Source organism: Centropristis striata, chromosome 8, assembly GCF_030273125.1.
Source record: "Centropristis striata isolate RG_2023a ecotype Rhode Island chromosome 8, C.striata_1.0, whole genome shotgun sequence".
Lineage (NCBI taxonomy): Eukaryota > Metazoa > Chordata > Actinopteri > Perciformes > Serranidae > Centropristis > Centropristis striata.
In genome coordinates, this window is record NC_081524.1 from 25763482 (window position 1) to 25781138 (window position 17657).

Here is a 17657-nt window from a genome sequence, read left to right on the forward strand (position 1 = left end):
CCGTATTAAAAAGGACAAAGGAGCCCGACCAAGTATTGAGTGTATAGAAATGAAGATACTTTTCAGAAGCCTGACATTTGTGTTTAAAATATCCTTTTTTTAATCTTATGTAATATTCAAATTTTCTGAGACAATGATTTTTGGGTTTCCATCATCTCCAAGCCAGAATCGTCAAAATGACAAGGAATACAGGCTTGAAATATTTCACAGTGTAATGAATCTATATAACATTTTCACTTTCTGAAATTGACAAAATATTGAATCTTTTCCCAATATTCTAATTTTTTGAGATGTACCTGTATACGCAGTCCCTTATTTCCTCACCAGTCTATACTCCTGGTTGTTGCACTCACAATGGACCACCAAGCACCTGTAGCAACATGTCTGCTGTAGCAGCAGAGTTCAGTGCTTTAAGAACCACAAAATTGTCGTAATATTTGTCAAAACGACAACAGTTGGTGTACAATGTAACGGTCAACTTCCCTATTAAGTTGGTTGCTATAAAAAGATATTTAGTCAAAGATAACACCCAATCAAAAATAACAATCAAACATTTTATTTAAAACAAAGTTGCAGGTTATGACAAAAACAAAGTGTTCCAAGCATACATTGTTGCAAAAACAACAACCATTCTGCTCTTACTCTCAACACAAAAGCTATACTAACAAATTACAAGTCAGAGTGAAAAAGTCACCGTCTATATTTTTCTGTACACACAGGGTCAAGTTTACCACCTCACCACTAATCAGATCAGCATTCGGGTTTCTTACCTACAAAGAGCAGGTGTTGTGCAATGAGTACACACAACATTAAACATATTTTACCATGCATAAGGTCTGACGGGTTAGTTATTATAAACACTTTTATGTCAAGTGGATAACTGGGATATCCCTACCAATATGGGATTATGCTATCTGGAATCAGAAGCACCCTGGTAAAGGCAAGAGCAGGGGACCAGAAGGACGCAAAATAAAATAAAAGGATGAGGAGCACAAACAAGTACTAAAATGAAATAAAAGTACAGTCCAAACAAAAAGCCACATTGGAGCCAAACTTAAGTTATTCAAACTTGCATAAATGCATAAAAGTCTTCTAGCAAAAGTTTTTCAGATAACTATGTATACCCTCTGTTGAAAACATTTTCAGGGTAGATAGTACCTTCACAAAAAAGTGGCACCTGAATTCAAAATTCCCTCACACCTCATCTAAGGCTGTGGACACACTTCATAAGACTGGATATTTAACACTTGACCACTGTCATTTAGTCTTTATTTAGTCTAACTGGTGCGCAGTTGCCCAGAAACAGACCTGATAATCAGTTGGATATACGCATCACTTTAAGGATGGTCCCATCGGATGTGTGAACCTTTATAGATTATAAAAATTGTACTACTAACTTACTCCAATCGGACATAAACTCATAGAAATCTGTGCCTGAAATGGCCCAACTGTCAAGTAAAGTCAGTAATACAAAGACTAGCAGTTGGATGTTTGGTCAGTTAATTGTCGAGGGATAAAAAAACAAAAAAACAAAAAACAAAACCTGGCCAATTTTGATCCTGATCACTGGTCATGCTTTCATGACAGGACAGGCAGGCAGAGGAGGAGAGGAGAGCAATAGACAGCGCTCCGAGTACAAAAAGTGGATGGTGGTTGAAAATGGTAAGCAGTTTCCCTGGGACTTCTTCCACATCTCATTTCTTTTTAGGTGCAGGTCTGAGGAGAGAAAGAAAGCAACATGTCACCACAATATATGGAAAAACAGCAGGCACTGGATGTAGAGCTGATGGATGAATGTGTCAACCGGTCACCAGAACTCAACTCTGGAAACCGCTAAACCTCACAATCCTTGTTATGGAGCAGCACCAACTAGACCCGTCACCATAACACATTTTTTTGACGATGTACATTTTCCCAGAAACTATTACGATAAATTATAGTATCGTTGTATCCATGTTGTTTTAGTTTCACAATGATATTAGAGCATAATAAGTACAGCCATTTCCACAACAATGAATTTTTTTAAATCTCAAGAATATTAAACATTGGAATTAAAATGTGGAAAAGAATTATTAAAATATCCTAGATAAATAAATCAAACTACAACCAAAACAAAGACTTTCGGGCTCTGTTAACCAAAAACTGCAATGAGATTAAAATTATGTATTATATTATTGTATTATTAAAATAACAAACAGCTGGAATGGCTGCTTGGGAAATATATATTTTTTGGGCAATTGGTACTGCCTGTGCTTTTAAGGCATAACTATTGCATCGTCAATGAATATTAAAAATACAACTTTTGCCCGAATGAAGGGGACTTCCTGCATAAACCACCTCCACTTCCGGTCTTCATCCAAATACAGACAATCATTTGTTGGTTGAACAGATATTATGGCAAGAAGTATGAAACTAAGACCCAAACTGTAATAATGCAAAATGAGCCATTAAGCAGTAATGTGTGAAGAGCTGCAGCTGCAACCTGACCTAGTATCTGGTGCATATGTAGGTCTATATTTAAATATAGATTTGTCAAGAAATATTGCATTGTTTGTAGTACTTTATTATCTTGAACAGTGGTGGAAGAAGTATTCAGATCCCTTACAAGTAAAAATACTAATACCACACTGTGAAATTACTCTACAGATAAAAGTCCTGCATTCAAAACTTACTGAAGTAAAAGCACAAAAGTATCAGCATCAAAATGTACTTAAAGATTCAAAAGTACAAGTACTCCTTATGTAGCATAAACCCACTCAGACTGTTTAATATATTCTAAATATATTATTGGATTACTATTGTTGATGCATTTATGTAAGCAGCATTTTTATTTCTCAATGTAGGGCTCATTTTATCAGATTAATATACTGTGATAAGGTTCAATTTAATACAAATATCTAATCACTTTAAATTGATCATGTTTTCATTTTAAATCTCAACCTGAAAAGTAACTCAAGCTATCAGCTAAATGTAGTTGAGTAAAAAGTACAAAATTGTCTTAAAATGTAGTGAAGTAGGGCGGGGGGGACGGGATTATGTTTATAACAGTTACATGGATGCTACTGTAGGTTTCACTCGCAGTGGTTCAATAAAAAAGTTCTTGACAAAAAAAAAATGTTGTGAAGTAGAAGTATGAAGTTAAAAAAATTGAAATACTTAAGTACATGTACCTCAAAATTGTACTTAAGTACAGTACTTGAGTAAATGCACTTGGTCATTTACCACCACTGATCTTGAACCGACTTTGACTGGATGCAGACTTTTTAACATCCCTCAATAGGCATTGAACAAGATGCAGCAGGTGATAGGCTGCCATCAGATCAGTCTGACAGTACAGGTTGTTTGGCCACTATGCCATTCACTAAAGTCCCAGTGAAACAAAATGCAGAAGTGCCTTAAACCTGACTGTCCCTTTACTGTATACATGTGCATTTAACATACAATAACAATATTTAATGGAGATGGTCATCCAGGTGCACAACAACAGCTTTAGACTCAAACTAAAATCAGTTAAGTGTATTCTATTTACACAGAATTTAAAGGTGTGGGTTTTATGTTCTGCTAATATAAATTGTCTGTTTATTAATTGTCCTTTTATTATCTCTTTTCTTTTCATTGTTTCTGCCAATCCATTCTACTGCTCTGTAAAAGCACTTTGTAAACTTTATATATATATATATATATATATATATATATATATATATATATATATATATATATATATATATATATATATATATATATATATATATATATATAAAAAGGTGCTATATAAATAAAGTTATCATTATTACAAACTCACTGACAGACAAATTAACTGTGAACTGAAAATATTGATATATTGATATAAAAGCAGCTGGTCATTTCTACATGCATGTTTTTACATCAGTCGTCACTGATTGGATTTCCTTTTCAGTGACCTTTTACACATGTCTTAATTCATCAGATTGTATTTGCCGTTACTTTGTGATTTTTATAAGCCAAGTTATTTTTGCTGTTTGCACTGTGTGCCAAAAAGTTTTAATACATTTTTAATACATAGACTCTGTTGTCACATTTCAAACTTGTTTGTTTGGTGTTACTCACTACATTTTTGCAATACAGGTGTACTACTTGAACTTAATTGATGTAATTTCGTAGCCTTTATTATCATTTTGGTGACAGATTTATAGTCAAAAAGATTAGGCTGAACTGATGTTTATTTATCGTCACCGTGATAAATACCAGAAATTATCAGGAGTCCAGAAAGGAGTTGTTACTGCTCTAGAAGCAGCCTTCCTAGCTGAGAGTTGTTTCTTTGATTGTCAAAACGCAAAGAACTGGTTTGAGATTAGTCACCTGCTCTGAACCGGCCCTTGAACTGCTTTGGTCGAAAAGGGGCATCAGTGAACATTCTCATAATAAAGTTTATGGTCTCAATCATTTGTTTCAAGTGTTCACTATTTGGAGTTCATTTTCTAAATTATTGTCCATTTAGAGTGAAATAGATGATAAAGCAGGGTAGCTTGTTGTGAATAACAGGTCGCAACCACAATTAGAACTGTGAGCCTTTCAGTGTGTTTTCACTTTGACCATCGAAACATTTAGGTCTTAATGTCTTCTTCAGTATTTGGTTGGAATAAGAGACACTCTTAAAGGTCGGCTTTTCAATTTGAATAACAATTGTCCCTTACTAACCAAGCTAACTAGGTTGGGCTACTGTTAGCAGATACCTTACAGTCATTCTGGCTCCTGATGCATGAACTGGTTGTAAAAAAACAATGTTGCAGTAGACAATAAACCAATGGGTGACATCACGCTAACTAGTAGCATTTGATTGGATTTCTTTTTGTAAACAGCCCTGAGTGCAGGACGAGTTGTCAAACATTTGAAACTGCTTTACAGTTAAATAAAAGACAGGGAATAAAATGTAACACTGCAAGTTTTCTGTTTTTTTTTTTGTTTTTTTTACAAATTTTGGTGTGTGAAAAGATGGGACAACAGATTAAATGAGGGAAAATGTATTTGTCATTTCACATGGACTTAAAATTGATCCTTTTTATTTTAAGCCATTGGTGAACATCTCAGTTTTTAAACAGTCCACCAGATGGAGCCGAGTTAACACGGCAGCTAAAGAGTGCAGTGGCAGTGCTGCCATATTCAACTCCAGTGTACCTGAAACTTCTCCTCATGACACCAAGTCACATCATCTTCTGACTAGATCCGTGCTTGTGTATAAACTGTCAAACGTAGGTCACTTTGGATCAAAGCGTCTGGCAGGAAAAATAAACTGAGTAAGGAAGACAACTCCTTGGCTGCCAAAGAAGAATGGGGCTTAAGATTATAATGTACATTGGTGTACAACTTCATAATGAAGGAAAGAAACTGAGCAAGCGATAGGAAAAGAATCATCAGTCCAACTAATTCTTAAACAATAAGTCACGGGTTATTGTTATTTAGAGTTGGTGAAATTTAAAAAGACTTGCATTTGGCCTAGGATTGGAAATGAGCACCAGCCAAAAGCTGGTTAACAACACCAGTAGCTGCTAGTTCACATTTAGGCTTGTCATGATAATTACTATATCGACTTATTGTTCTATATATATAAAAAAAACAAGCAGCAATTCCACCTGTTATTTTTAAAATGAAATAATATAATACATAATGTTTATCTTAGTGCAATGTTTTGTTAACAGAGCCTGAAAGTCTATTTTATTTGTTTTGGTTGTAGTTTATTTAGGATATTTTAATATTTCTTTTCCACATTTCTATTCCAATGTTTAATATTCGAGATTAAAAAATTCATTGTTGTGGAAGAGGATGAATTTATTATGCCCGAATATCGTTATAAAACTAAAACATGAATACAACAATACTATCGTTTATTGTGATAGTTTCTGGAAAATTATATCATCCTAAAAAATGTGTTATCGTGACAGACCTATTCACATTACGGATTTTTAAACTCATCTGGCATTAACCTTTTATTACTCTGTATGAGGATTTTTAAAGCTTGCCTGTAACAGTCACACTGCAACAATATAATGAAAATATAAATATACTTAATGATCATTTACTGTTTTCCTGTATACCTAAACAGAAATAAATTACCAATGACAGTGAGCAACACACCTTGTTGTCTGGAGTCTGAGCCCACATCTGCCAACTTAGGGACATGTTTGTACAGAACACATTATGTCAGGACATTTGTCACTGCAGCCTAAATACTGGACGGATTTTAAGACCTTTCATCCCCTGAATCTAAATCTGTGAATCAATTTGCATTCAAACAAACCTTTGGGAGTTTCGGTTCATTTTGAAAAATGTTTTAGAGAAGTGATTTGAGTTTGTTTTTAAATCATTAACTCCAGTGACCTATCCCAAATATAAAACTTATATCATGTTGATTCCACTGCAGTGGAGACTTTGATGATTCTGATATACCAACTTGCTGAGGTTGTTGTGTCCCCTAGAGGCGGAGTGACCCCAAATTTTGCAGCGAACGTCATAGCACACTGATCAGCTTGTGCATCAGATTTGGCGATGTTAGAGGGAAAATGTATTTATGAGAGCTTACAAAAAATAGGCCACATCTTTATATACATTTTTTTGCACATTGGCCCAAATTCTACATGTGAGATTCAGTAAAGAAATCTAAAAGCTTTTTGGACGGATATGTGACACTTTGTTGTTTCTAGAAACTGTTAAGTTGCCGTACCTGTAGACGCCCACCACCACAGCGTGGTCCCTCTCATAGGGCTCGAGTGTGAGCTGTTCCTGTGGCTTCATGTTCTCAGCACCCATCTTCTTCACTTCTGCAGCAAACACTGCCTCAGGAGCTGCTGTTGAGTCTATACAGTTAGCCTAAAGTAAAAAAAAAAAAAAAAAAAAAAAAGAAGAATCAGAGTCTACACAGCAGAGAGTACAAAACTAGTCACAAGAAGCTTAGAGGGACATTTCAACCCTAAATCATAAATGTATATTTTTCCTCTTACATGTAGTGTAATCTATTTCAGTCTACATTGCTAAGGAGTGAGTTCAGAGCGCTGGATTAGATAGAGATGTCTGCCATCTCTTTATATACTGGAACTTCTTGGACCCTTCACTTGTGGTGATCAATGCACCGAATGGTCAGTTTGACACACACCACAACAATGTCCCGTTCCAGAAATCATGACCAGAGCCCTGTACTATGAAGCTGGATTTGAGGGTTAGCGAGGTAACTTCAGCTCTAACCCTGGGTTTTTGGTTCACGAAGGTGGTTCTCTTTTAATCTGGCTAGATCACCATGGCAACTCATGACGAGAAGCTAACCTGGTCAGGACCATGCTCCTAATGCCCGTTTATGTGAACACACAGAGCCTGACGAGGGAAGCCAGGGATAACTGAGAAAGTTGGTAACCACCTTCGTCACTTATCCGTAACCGCGGTTGTTGGGCTCAGTGAAGCGAGATCAAGAGAAGATATCCTGGGTATGTTGATCTCGCTTTGTAGTACAGGGCTCTGGTTAATCAAGAGCTCGTTTAGGGCAGTTTCATGTAGGAATTGTATACTACTGTAGCTCACAAAAAGCAATCTAGATTGATAAACACTACAGGCCAGATCAAATATATATTTTTGGTTTGGGGGACAACTGTCCCTTTGATTCAGCATTTGTGGATTTAATCAGAAGTCAAAACTTAGCTTGCACTGTATGTGAAAAATATTCCAAACATGTTTTTTTGGACCCTAAGTCCAATCAGATGGTCAACTAGCATTTAAAAATATACTGCTTTTTCATGGTCTATTTAATAAAACTTAAAAGAAGAATTTCAAACTGCTGCAGCCAGTCTCCAAACAGCTGTTTGATGCTAAAACTTAATTGCCTTCAACTCTGGACTTCATCACATAACTAGTTTAACAACACGACAACTAGAATTAGTCGTCAATATGTTGGCAATCTGACAAGACGAACATCAGTTTACCTTGATGGAGATAACAAAGTGTCCTCCATTCTTCAGGAAGTTGTGAGCGTTCAAAGCAACAATCCTTGTCTGGTCAGGCTGCGCAACATCAGCAAAAATCACATCCACCATGCCTGGAGAGAGAGAGAGCGTTACCTTCTGGACATTTATGCTCCAGTGGATCCAGTCTGACTTCATGATGGAGATGTTTCCATCTGTCCATCTTTCATTTGCAACAATAATTGGATGTTTTAATCTACATTACAATTGTGTAAAATTAACAATAAGTTCAAGTGTGCTTCATGTGGGTAATTTGATAGAACTTCACGGTTCAGTTATTTGTTTAGAACAGACATAACGTGTGTGTGTGTGTGTGTGTGTGTCTCCTGCATGTGCAGGTTAGTGCTGTGGCTCAGACTACCTACCAACTAGCATGCGGTACTTGTGTGGGTGGCGGGCATCTTCAATGATTGGAATGATGTTGGTGCGTTTCTTTGCCACATTGAGAAGGTCACGACCTGATCGATGGGAAAACTCCACAGCATAGACCAGCCCTTCCTGTAACACACCAGACACAGGTCACTGCCATGTAACCTTTACACTCAGCGGGTCACCTAAAAAACTAGAACATTTCAAAAGAAATTTTAAATGGACTTGACTCTGTCCCGTGACCATCACCCATACATTAATAGATTACAATTTGAACTGTTTTCAAAATAGAAAAGAGGAAGTCATGCAAGATAATAAAGCAGGTGTTGGTGTGTGTGTTTGGGGGGGCAGGTAGCAGCCACCAAACAGAGCAGAATAATCAACTGAAATCAACTGCTCCTGTGACGCCACTAACAGAGAGCGAAGAACAAAACGTTCTCAGAACAGAAATCGTTTTTGGCTAAACTGTGGCTCCTATGATGGAGCCGACTTCACTTTCAGCATCCTGAGTTCTTCCTGAACGTCTACACATGTGTTTTGTGAAGAAAAATAAATTGTCTAATTGTCTTTTTAGAGCGATCAGAAGAAACTGGTACTTCTGCTTTCCTCCAGAAATTTTCACTCCTTTTTACCATGGCGGTCTATGAGGCTGTGAGTGCATGTTGGTGGCTCATCTGTGCGTCCTACGCCCAAACTATAACTCTGACAGCTTTAGTAGACAAATGTGAGTGAGAAGACCAATTTTCCTATGTTTCTATGTATACATTTTTTCTGTAGAGTGGTATTTGCGGCCTCGAGAGCAGTTTCCAAATTTATTTTTGGACAATTTTTTCTCTCCCTCTCCACTCTAAGGATGATGTCATTCACTCTAGCCTCTCCATAGGGTAACATTGGGGGGATTTTTTTGGCATGTTTTTGCTGAGTAATTTGAAAACCATTAGCCGAAACCCTTAGAAAAGTCAGCACACTTGTCAAACTCCGGGAGGAGTAGTTGACCAAAAAAAAAAAAAAAAAACACGGTAGAAATGGAAGAATAAAATCTCGGATTAAGCCCGGTGAGTAGAAAAATCACAATAAAAATCACAAATTCAACTGTGCCTTTCAATTAATCTTCAGGTTAAATCAGTGTGTTATGGTGAAGTTAACACGTGCAGACCTTCGTTTAACAGTGACCCCTCAGCTGTTTTCTCTCAACTCAATTTTATATTGACAGAAGCTTATAGCATATTAAAAATACTCACCGGTCCAACAATGTCAGAAACGTGGGACACTGTGGTACCCGAAGCAGCTCCCAGGTACATGACCTTTGCTCCAGGCTTGATATGGATCTGGTCTACTCCTCCCAAGATGGCTGCTGCCAGCTTGGAGCGGAACGGATTCCAGGCTCTGTATTCAATCTTAGCCTCTCCTTCCTTACAGACAAAGAGTAAGAAGACAACATATCATAAATCACAAGTCCTAACACGAACGATCATAGCTGTGGATTTCACAAGAACCAGGACCAGAGGAGTTCTCTTTCAAAAGGTGTGGTAATATTTGTGCATGTGAACTATAGTCTCACCTCCACATTGATCCTCTTCTCTCCATACACAGACTCTCCTACCACCATGTTCTTGGTCACCAGGGCGTCCTCCTTCCCTCTGCAGATGAACACTCCTGAGTGGACACAAACACACCAGTGAGTCAGTCACACCTTGCAATCAAAATTGTACATTAACCTAGTCAGACACACATCCATGAGTTTGTCTTTGCATATTTGGAGTTTATCTAAATGTAAAAGGTACTCCACTGCATCTTCACATCTGCATTAGTAGACGGTCAGTTGGTTTAGAATATGAACTGCCTACACTGCCCTACAAAGCCTAACTGCAGTCACTACGCAAAGATAAACTAAGAAAAACTTCTCCTCTTTCATCCAAATTGTTATAGGTAGGTAAGTGATATGACACTTATTTCTAAATGTATTGATGTAATTTTTATGCTCAAAAATCATAACGATTTATTTGACTGTTGACCCTAAAAATGTAGTTACTGCACTATCGCAAAACCAGAGTTCAGTAACTGTAATGTTGTCTTCTTTCAGCTTTTATATTTCATTTTCAGTTATAAACATTTTCCAATTGATTTTGTAATACAAGTGTATTTAAGTGTTTAACAACTATTTTAAAGATTTGTGTATTTTAGACTTATTATAAAGTAATGCTATATTTTAATATAAACTTCTCACTTTTTTACTTGATCGCCATCTAGATAACAATTTCCCCATCAAATAAGCATATTTATTTGACAGGGAAATTAAACTTATTTCTTTTATTCTTGTCATCACTATGAACACAATGAATAAATTCAAGGCTGCACTGTATCACAGTCAAAGTGAAGTTACTGCTGTCTGCTTTGGTTGTGAGTTGGATTTCGTAGTTACTGCAATTGTTATATCATCATTTCTCTGAAATAAAGCAAAATTGAAACCTAAAACTTTGTTACAAGATAAAACAGACATCAAGGAATTCATTTTTAGTTATAACCCAATTTTAAACAAAAATGTAGTTACTGCAGTTAGACTTTGTAGGGCTGTATAGAAAGAAACTATACGGGTGCTTCCACTACAGTCGAATATCCGGAATGAGGCGGGTCTCATTCGACAAAATGCCCCTAATGTGAATATGAGGAGTCATGGCGGCTGTTTGGCCTGACTTTTTTTGGCCCTGTCGAAGAGCAGGGCCGTTTTTCTCCCCTGGAAAAAGCCTGGTTGCTGATTGGATAGAACGCCAAGCAGGATGTGACGTAGTACTCGACGCCATAACAACACGCGTCATTTGTAAAAGCCGGCGAAGTAGCGAGTAGTCACAAGCGACAATAAACATAAGCCCCTTTCATAGTGTGGTCCCGCTATATTGCTGGAAAGATCTGTGCCGGCTCTTTACCTTAGGGCGTTCATAGTGATCTCGTGAAGGCAAAATGATATTCTGTCCTTTCATAGTGCAGTCCGACGTCGCGGAATGAGGTGCACATTAGCACAGTGCTAATACAGGGTATATATATCAAAAATAAAAACTTAAGTTGAATTTAATACCTTTTAAAACCTTTTTTAATACCTTCACAATATTTTTTTAATAACACGACACTGACATGCAACTGTAGCAGCAAACTATAACTTCAGTGTTGGTGGTAACTAATTACAAAGTAACTGATTACTGTCTTTTTTAAAAAAAAAATTCCACTAAGTGTAGTAATGCTTACAATTAAAATCAAGTCCCTATATCACAGTTACTTGATACTTTTTGCTTTAATAGCAGAACTGACCTAGACACAATTATTTGCTATTCATAGTTGTGTAGGGAGAGCACACACCACTTCTCCACCATTACAGTCTGTCATTCTTTCTCAATGAAGGGGCACAAAATGACGAAGGTTAAAAAAAAAAAAAAAAAGTTTAATGAAAGGACATGCGTAAAAAGTAAAAAAAAGTGATGATTAGAGTAACAAATCTAATCACGATAAAAAGAGGTAACTTGCAACTAATTACAACTGTAACAACCAAACAAAATTTAATACCTCATCGGTTGACGTTTATTACTTTATAATGGCCTTATTTTTGGCTGATTTAATTTACTACCCTTTAAAACCATGTAATAGGCTACACAGTTAGCTCTGTAGCAGTACAGTGTATATGTGCTGCAGCAACGTGTTTACTTAGCGATCTCTGTTTACAACAAACATCATGTGTACGGTTAGCATTACGGTTTGATTACAATAAGCGGCGGAGTTAGCAACGGCAGCCACAGTTGTTGTGCATGCTGTCGAAACTGTCGCTTAGCACTTACGCGACGATCAAAAACCATACGTCACCTCCAGAGTCTCGTAAATCCCTCTGGGGTCTTTTTTGTAATGGAGACACACCGAGTGAGCGGCCAGTTGAGAGGGCGTGGCCTGAGACTCTCAGTGGCCACTCTTTACCCTAATGGTAATGCACCTAATAGCAAAATGAATGGCAGTGAAAGAAATGACCGACTGATTATAACAGTGTAAATTAATACCTTCATGTCTGTGTGGCTCAACCAAGACCTTCTTCCCTGCTCCAAAGCCTCCTCTGCCTCCTCTCCCTCTCGGGGCACCTCTGCCACCCCCTCTGCCTCGAAATCCTCCACCGTCTGGGGACCTGAATCCACCTGAAAAAGACCCACTTTATTAGAGCTGGTCAACATTTCTCAACAATTCTCTTCTTCCCACAACCATCAATTCTCAAAAAAGGGGCTTTGAAGAGGTTAATAGAATATTTTTTTTCACAACACATTAGCCGAATGTATCGGTTTCAGTTTAAACAGTAACCTCATCATAAATAACTAATTACAAACAATTTCAAGGAAAATTATTTAAAATCCATACATTTCAAATCTTGAACCATCATAAAAATTAAAAAAAAAAATTCCATAATGGTTCATTGTTGCCTCAGGGCAACAGTTGCATTTTAACAAGTTTCCATTATTTAATCAGAAAATAAATTACATTAATCTATCAAAAATGAAGGTTTACTCACCTATTAGTATGAATATATTTTTTTCCAGATGGAAAAGGGCGAGGCAATTTGTTTTGACATTTTAAGTGCTTTTTTAATGGCGCAAAAAGGCAAAGCTGTTTCCTTTGGAAAAGTCTGCAAAAAAGGCTTTCAATATGGCCTCCTGGATGTTGTGTGATAAATATAAGCATTGCTATTGGTTCCCTATACTCTTCCCTATTTTTTAAAGTATTGCATCACTCAAAAAGATGCATTGTAGAAATTTGACAGACCAAAAATGGGTATGTTGCCTGAGGGAAACACAGTAACATAGAGCGTTAAGGGTTTTTTTTTTAAAACACCAATAGAAACCCTGCACTTAATCCTCTCACCTCTTCCGCCTCTGAATCCACCTCGTCCTCTGTCACCGAATCCTCCTCGTCCGCCCCTGTCACCAAAACCCCCTCGTCCTCGTCCTCCTCTGTCACCGAATCCTCCTCGCCCCCCTCGAGGACTGAACCCTGAGAAACAAACAGACTTGTTGATGCAGGAATTTATATACATATAAAAAATAAAATGGCTGCAAAATACACATGTGACTAAGCTGGGATGGTCCTCTTGGACATATTGTTGAGGGACTGTATATAAATATGGAAGACATGAATGCTGAAGCCCAAACATCTGGATCGCCCCCTGATGGCAGGTTGCAGTATAGTTCATAAGCTCCACCCCCTCCATGTTAGTGGATGGGATGTATAAAAAGAACTAGATAGGGCCATTAACTCAGACTTGCAGCCATTTTCCCCCAGTGGCCACTGGCGGTGTTGCAACTAAAACTAAAGTGCAGCCTAGAAAGAAGAATTTTCCTCACAGACCACAATAGTAAAAGAGAAAACTTGGCAGGGCAACTGCAATTGCAAAGAAGCTCAATTATATCACATTTTATAGAGAATCTTTGCTCAATGAAGGTTTCATTGAGAAAGAGCTTTAAAATTAAGTGACGTCTTCACAATGTTAACTATCATATTCCACGTCTATATAATCTATGGCAAAGCCCATTTACTGAAGAGCTCAAACGTGTTTTGTTCAGTGGTGGAATGTAACTAAGTACATTTACTCAAGTACTGTACTTCAGTACAATTTTGAGGTACTTGTACTTTACTTGAGTATTTCCATTTTATGTAACTCTATACTTCTACTCCACTACATTTTGAGGCAAATATTGTACTTTTTACTGCACAACATTTAGCTGACAGCTTTAGTTACTTTTCAAGAAAATATGTAACAAGTTCTATTTAAAGTGATTATGCATTTTTATAAATTAAACCACATACCAGTATATTAAGTAGTTTAAATTAGCCCTACCCCAAATAAATTCAAATACTGCCTACATAAATGCATCAATAAAACAATTTATTTTTAGAATATATATAACAATCTGAGTGGGTCCATTCTGCATAACGAGTACTTTTACTTTTGATTCTTTAAGTACATTTTGATGCTGATACTTTTGTACTTTTACTTCAGTAAGTTTTGGATGCAGGACTTTTACTTGTAGTGGAGTCATTCACAGTGTGGTATTAGTACTTTTATTTAAGACATCTGAATACTTCTTCCACCACTGGTATTGTTAGTTTCCATCATGTTTAGAAGCCTTGTGTTCAGCTGGTTCCATGTCTACACACATGACCACCACCAATTGTTTACAGCGTGGAATGAAACTTAAATAAAAATGGACCTGGTGGCAAAACCATTTCTCTAGCTCTACTACACTGAAAAAAAGAGATTTTTTGGCCCTGTAATTGTGATTTCAATCATCTATATAAATTCTACAAAGAAATACGAATTCAGTGCATTTACTTTAAAATAGCAGTTTTTCGTGTAGTGCATTACTTGGTGATAGCTTGTTATTATGTGTCCTCAGTTTTGTATGTAAATTGAATCATTCGTTCCAAGTAATATTCACTAAACCAGTTCACTGGCTTAATTAGTCGATATTTCCAAGTAAAATGTAATTGAGGGACATCAGTGAATCTGCAATTTACTTCTGTATTTTCATTTTAAAAAATAAGTTGTTCTATTAAATACATATTACTTAGAAACAGCCTGAGTGAAGATTACAAACACTTTCTGTATGGAAAAACTTGCCTAGCTTTTTTAAAGTAAATGTCACTCCAATTTTTTTCAGTGTAGTGGACGAAAACTTTGCAGAAGAAAGTCGGACACCATGTGGATTCTAGTTACTGTTTACTTTCACACGTTTTTCTGCAGTGTAAAATTAGGCATTGTTATTTTTTCTACATGAAAAAAAAACATGTATTTTAATATATGCCTATATGCATAGCTCGGGTATGATCTGCGACGGTGTGAAACTCAAACCTGCCCAAACACACGAGGTTCAATCCGGGCTAAGGTTAGCAGAGGCTACCGCTAACTTTAGAGCTTCATTTCCGAGACAAAGTACATAAAACAGCGTTGGCAAACACCTACAGTTCCCCCCGTAAACAAAGACATTCACAACCATTTTATATGATGTGTATTTTGCAGGATATGTCGGTTACGCTAGTTAACGTTAGTGTTGTGCTACTGACGGAGGCTCAACACGTGCTGGTGGTGAGCCAATATTTTACGTTAAACATTACGCTAGCGATAGCTTTACATTATATGGTCACTCTGACATGTCACATACATTGAAGGAGAAAACCTGCACACACTTGGTGGCTGTTCTTTTCAGTGGCAACAGTTTAGTGTAAGTTTAGCTGAGCAGCATGGCGGTGTAGGCCGAGCACACATGAGCCACAGCTTTAACTTTAGAGTATACACGTACATATTTACTTCAAACACCATGGACAGGTCGGCAAACTGCACATTTATATAAACACTGTTAGTTTAAACAACACTGCAATCATGTGTACTTTACCTGGCCTCATGTTATCTGATGTAAAGCGTTATAATATCGATGCTGCAGACAGAACTTCTCTTCTTCTCTCTGTCGCTTCTTCACTGAACGGACCACATGTGCAGCGACGTCGATAACTCACTTCTTCTACCGGAGCTCCACGTGTGACCACAGAGGAGACAGTACCGCCACCTACTGGTCTGGAGTCTGTATTATTCCTCCACAGCTTATGACAACATATGAAAACAGGCCAGTAATGCATAGGTTTTTATTTAGCATTTATTTTGAGGCTCAGCAGTGGTGGAAGAAGTATTCAGATCCCTTACTTAAATAAAAGTACTAATACCACACTGTGAAAGTACTCCACTACAAGTAAAAGCCCTGCATTCAAAACTTACTGAAGTAAAAGTGCAAAAGTATCAGCATCAAAATGTACTTAAAGTATCAAAAGTAAAAGTACTCGTTATGCAGAATGGACCCACTCAGACTGTTTTATATATTCTAAATAAATTGTGGTATTATTGATGCATTTATGTTGGCAGTATTTAGTTGAGATAGGGCTCATTTAAATGACTTAATGTACTATAAAAATCCATTATCACTTTAAATTGAACATGTTTGAATCTTTTCTTGAAAAGTAACTAAAGCTGTCAGCTAAATGTAGTGGAGTAAAAAGTGCAATATATGCCTCAAAATGTAGTGGAGTAGAAGTATAAAGTTAAATAAAATTTAAATAATCAAGCAAAGTACAAGTACCTCAATAATTTACTTAAGTACAGTACTTGAGTAAATGTACTTAGTTACTTTCCACCACTGGTGCTCAGGCACAATTTTTTCTTGAGATTTTCAAGATTTCTAAATATGGACACAAAAACACAACTACTTTGTGTCCAAAAGAGCAAAAAAAACAACTAGTCTAGATAAATCACATTGTATCTTGTAGTGTTGTCATTTTTTCAGTGAGTGTAATCACAAATATACTTTTAAATCATCACCCTCCAAATAAATATATGGAATGTAACGTAAAGTACTTTTCATGGGCACTGAAGTGAAGTTTGGGACTCTTTATAGATAAATTACTCGGCAGGATATTTTGTTAGTTTGGGACCAATTTTGATTTAGTAACAACGTGTCAGAGGAGAGTGAAAGGAGAAAATATTTGTAATTGATTCTATAACTGTATGTTTACCAGAATACTTTTGCCTGCATATTAAAAATCTCATAAGGAAGCCATGCAAACAATTCAATTTCAAGATAAAGACATATTTATTTGAATTGGATGTTACGGGAAGGATTAAGATATATGTACATTATTGTACAAGTAATTTTATTTTTGGGAATATGTCACACCCCTGAGAAGAGGTAAATTTTTGATAATAAAAAATATATTTTTTATATATATTTATGTATTTATTAATCTATTTTCATATTATTATTATTATTATTATTGTTATTATTATTTATTTATTTTACGTATATACGTAAACGTGGCATGAACAGTTGTGCGTACATGCTGTTAATGTACATGGGATGTCAAAAAAAACAAAAACGTGGTGTACGGACTGCTGCATGGCAACAGCGCCATCCAGCGTCTGTTTGCGGTGTGTCTGCAGACCCGGAGACTGCAGATTCAGACCCGCATTTCTGGACCTTCATTCAAATGTTAAATCATTTCAGTATTTCACAGCATTTGTTTCAAACTCCCACAACAAAAGTGAGGACTGGACACCCAAGACCAGGTTTGATCAATGCAGTGCAAGTTTTGTGCTCTGATGAATATTAAAAAATAAGAACTGAAATAGTTGGATCAAACAACATGTGTAAATTATAAAAATGTATACAAAAATACATTTGGGTTTGATTAAACGAAAAGAAAGCATGGGTGTAACAAACCTTTAATCATTTATTTATA

The 17657-nt window shown here is 36.6% G+C and overlaps 1 protein-coding gene across 1 annotated transcript; it reads right to left on the reverse strand.

Annotated features, from left to right (window-relative positions):
• Positions 1–540: 540 nt before the first annotated feature.
• Positions 541–15888, reverse strand: fbl (fibrillarin). The gene is made up of 9 exons (XM_059339672.1): positions 15767–15888; positions 13239–13367; positions 12389–12520; positions 9913–10007; positions 9593–9763; positions 8348–8480; positions 7944–8056; positions 6698–6843; positions 541–1716 (listed from the first exon to the last, which is right to left on the reverse strand). Exons 1-9 carry the CDS (start codon positions 15774–15776, stop codon positions 1695–1697), a joined length of 951 nt encoding a protein of 316 aa, XP_059195655.1. The 5' UTR covers positions 15777–15888; the 3' UTR covers positions 541–1694.
• Between the last annotated feature and the right edge of the window lie 1769 nt (positions 15889–17657).

What these genes read in the sequence shown, in the direction of transcription:
- fbl (XM_059339672.1), bottom strand. An exon ending in TGGATTCAGAGGCGGAAGAG is followed by an intron (nt 12,521 to 13,238) that starts GTGAGAGGATTA and finishes GGTCTTTTTCAG; the next exon opens with GTGGATTCAGGTCCCCAGAC. An exon ending in CAAGTACCGCATGCTAGTTG is followed by an intron (nt 8,057 to 8,347) that starts GTAGGTAGTCTG and finishes CTCTCTCTCCAG; the next exon opens with GCATGGTGGATGTGATTTTT.